Genomic DNA, 3,704 nt, shown 5'->3' with positions numbered 1-3,704 from the left:
CCGAAAAAAACAACACCCCCAAAACAAAAAAAATAAAAAGAAGATGAAAAAAAAACGACCAACACAGAACTCTGAAACAAGCGGCCAAAGTTATCTTATTCTTCACCTTGCCATTCATAACTAGCATCGCTTAGAGACAATACTATTTAATAACTATAAATCCTTTTTAAAAACTGCTCATCATCATAATTAGCAGGTGTTAATGAAGGAATCAAGAAACACCACCCCACAAAAAAAATTAAATGAAAAAATGTTATAGAAATGTGTAAATAGAGCTTAAGAATGAGGTATTTTTTAAAGTATCAAAAACAGTTTAAGGAATAAATTGCAGACAGACGCTCATAGAATAAAAATTCTACAGCAACACACCTGGACATCTGGCTACTGGGATTTCATAAGGTTGATCATAGAGATTATCTCCCTTTTTAAAAATAGTTTTTGTATTTTTCTTAACATTAATTTGTTTGATATTTTAAAGAATGTATAAAAGCTTTCGACTCACAGATTGCATATCCTCCAACTTCAATTGACCCATACCCATAATGTTGATGATTTCTAGTTCTAGCCATCCCCCTTCCCCCTCCTAATTCCCCCCCCCCTTTCCAACCCCATTAAAAAGGTTTTTTTTAAAAGAATGACTAATTATGGAATAGTCGAAATAATCTAGAATCCTAGTAAACAAAAAAGGGAGAAAGAAAATAAGAAAAAAAAACCCAATGTAGGCCTAATACAGGCAATTTGTGCTGTATCTTCCAACAACCGTTCGCTTATAATTTCTTAATGATCTTAACATCAAGTTTTTCTTGTTTGCTGGCTTTTCAGACAATCCAAGCAAGTAAGCAACAGGAACTGAAGCTTCTCACGTGCGCCAGGCTCAATTCACAAGAAGAAAAGGTGATCGTAGACAGTCCAGCTCCCAACCGCCGGCGGGCCTCGGAACCTTCCGCCATCACCACCACCTCCACCTCCCTCAATCCGGCCGCTGCTGCAACAAGGCCTAGCGCCATGCCAAACCACATCTCTCCTTCTATCACTTGTAAGCCTCCCCTTCTGTCAAAGAGTTTCGAGAATCCATCTAAAGAAATAGTTTCTGGTGCCACAACGAATTGGACAAAGACTGCATCTTCGTTCTCTCCCGTCTCTTCTCCCTCCACGGTGACGTCACTGCAGTCAAACTCTGCCACGATAACTATAACGAATCCGAGCAAAAATTTCCCTCTTGGATTTACTATGTCAAAGTCGACATTCATGCGAACCAACAGGAACTCAAGAAACTATGTCACTAAATTCTGAAGAGAATGGGCCATCAGTGAATTCACAAACCTACACTTCGTCGAAAACAAACTTTCGGGTGATTTAATCCCCGTGCACATTTTCCCCTATATGGACATTATGGCGTTTTCTCGGACAAACTCTCTGTTTTGTTTTGTTTTGTAAATTGTCTTTAATCATGGCCTCACATTACCGAAAACACACTGTCTCTGCCTGTCTGTCTGCCTGTCTCTCTGACTGCCTGCCTGCCTGTCTGTCTGTCTGTCTGTCTGTCTGTCTGTCTGTCTGTCTGTCTGTCTGTCTGTCTCTTTGTGTATGTCCGGTTTTGAGCCGGGAGGGAACGAAAGCGTATAACGTTTACGGAGAGACAATAATACGCAAAAAAAGAGTCCATATAGCGGGATATTATACGTAATGCTGAAATTTTGAGAGGTACGTTTCTACCATCTTCACTTTGTGTCTTGTATAAAACATAGGCTAGTAAATTGTCTAGAGCCACATTGGAATGGGTTTTTATATCCAATTGAACATTACAGTTGACTTCCCTTGTGTTGAACTCACCTGAGTTGATCCTGTTGATCCCTTTCCCAAGTCCCAGCACATCTTCTTCTTTACCTTTGTTTAAAAGTCAAACGCTTCAGTTGGGTTCAAACACAGCGCAAAAACGCTTGAGTTGAAGTTCTCTTTTAACCCTGCCTGCAAGTAGACAACCGTTATTTTGATCTTTAAAGTCTGTTTGCATGTATGTGTATTGTATCGTCAGAAGTTTCACAGCGCATTTTAACACAAATGATACATAATACATTTCTATTGCTATTATTATTGTTATTATTATTATTATTATTATTATTACTACTATTACTATTATTATTGTTGTCATTGTTATTATTATTATTATTATTATTATTATTATTATTATTATTATTATTATTATTATTGTTATTATTATTATTATTATTATTATTATTATTATTATTATTATTGTTGTTGTTGTTGTTGTTATTGTCGTTGTTGTTCATTAGCCAACATATTAAGCAAGTTGTGTGAACTGCATGCCCATTTATTTATTTCCTTCTATTTTCTACACTCATTTTCTACCATCATTATCCACGCTCACAATCTGGCGCTTTTATTCCTTAAAAAACAGAATCCTATTTAACCATCAAAATGCGTGCTTCAGTACACTGTGAACAGCTGACTTAATAATTTGCTTATGTTAAAGAGAAGTTTGGAATTGTTTGTAACCATGCAACGTGGAGCCACAGTTACTTACCGTCCGGTGACATCATGGTCATTCTCTGTTTATGACTTCATTATGATACTCTTTGTTCGCTTTCTTTTTGTGTGTGGGGGGGGGTTGTTTTGTTTTCCTTGGTTTGGATTGTTTTATTGTTTTTGCGTGGTGGGAGGGGGAGGGGGGGGGGTTTAACTGCCAAGCCAGTAGCAGCCTCATTTGTAACGGCTTAGTAAATAATATGCCCAAGAGTAGGCCTACTCTTTAAATTATTCTCGTATATGTTTACTATCTTTTGGTTTAAAAGCATTTGTGTCCGTTACAACTTACTGCGACTTGCATTGTATGTGTATATAATCAAAAATGTTTATTAATAAAGGTATTTGAACACATTAATTTTGTCTCGATTCAGTAATCACTGGTGAAATGGAATCCTTCTACGGGGACCACTAATCATGGGCCTAAACCACATGTACCACTTTATAACGAGGATTTTATTTTGTATACATACTACAACGTGCCTTTACTCTGCTCTGAGATAGCACATGTGATCTTTGTCACTGACTCTCAGAGCATTCTGAGGAAGATTGAGAATGGGAACCTTAGAGCTGAATGGACAGAGCTCCTGGAGAAGCCAACACTGAAAAAGATCACGTGGATCTTCACCCCGGGTCATGCTGGAGTCAAGGACTTTAATGAGTGGGATGATGAGCTCGCTGGGAAAGCAAAACCAGAAGAGAAGCTGTGCCCTGACAAACCTGAAATTGTACGTTCAGTCAGGGAAAAATGAGAAAAAGAACAAGAAGTAAGAAGAGTCGGAATACCATCATCTTGAGCGACTTCGTGAGCTTGAAATTGGATGGTATTTATGGGGCGCCTGCAGAAGTTCAAGACTTAGTAGGAGGAGCAGAAGGCTATGGAATCAACCATTGGTTGGAACCGTCAGCATCTACACACTTCGAGATGTGCTTCTTCGGGGGATGGAGCGCTTATGGGAATGCCCCTTGCGCAGTGATGTCGGTCCTTCACACAAGTAAACAAGTAGGGTCTTTTTTCAAAATTCTCAAACCCATCGGACAAATAGGTGTACAAGCCCAGTACTCTCTGAGCCAATGAAGGTCGTTATTAAAATCGATGTTCATGCTCACTGGCTACCCATCCTCTGACACTATCGCTTGTTCATTCTCGTCTGTCCAAG

At 38.7% G+C, this 3,704-nt stretch overlaps 1 protein-coding gene across 1 annotated transcript in view; it reads left to right on the top strand.

Annotated features, from left to right (window-relative positions):
* LOC101848805 overlaps window positions 1-1,861 on the top strand; it is a gene marked incomplete in the record, with an annotated part of 29,492 nt that extends 27,631 nt beyond the window's left edge. Inside the window, 1 exon segment of the mRNA XM_035968346.1 lies at window positions 823-1,861. Coding sequence (XP_035824239.1) covers window positions 823-1,293 — 471 coding nt within the window.
* Between the last annotated feature and the right edge of the window lie 1,843 nt (window positions 1,862-3,704).

Source organism: Aplysia californica, unplaced genomic scaffold, assembly GCF_000002075.1.
Source record: "Aplysia californica isolate F4 #8 unplaced genomic scaffold, AplCal3.0 scaffold00052, whole genome shotgun sequence".
NCBI classification, from domain to species: domain Eukaryota; kingdom Metazoa; phylum Mollusca; class Gastropoda; order Aplysiida; family Aplysiidae; genus Aplysia; species Aplysia californica.
Note: the sequence above shows the minus strand (reverse complement) of the source record. Positions and strands in the feature narration are given on the sequence as shown.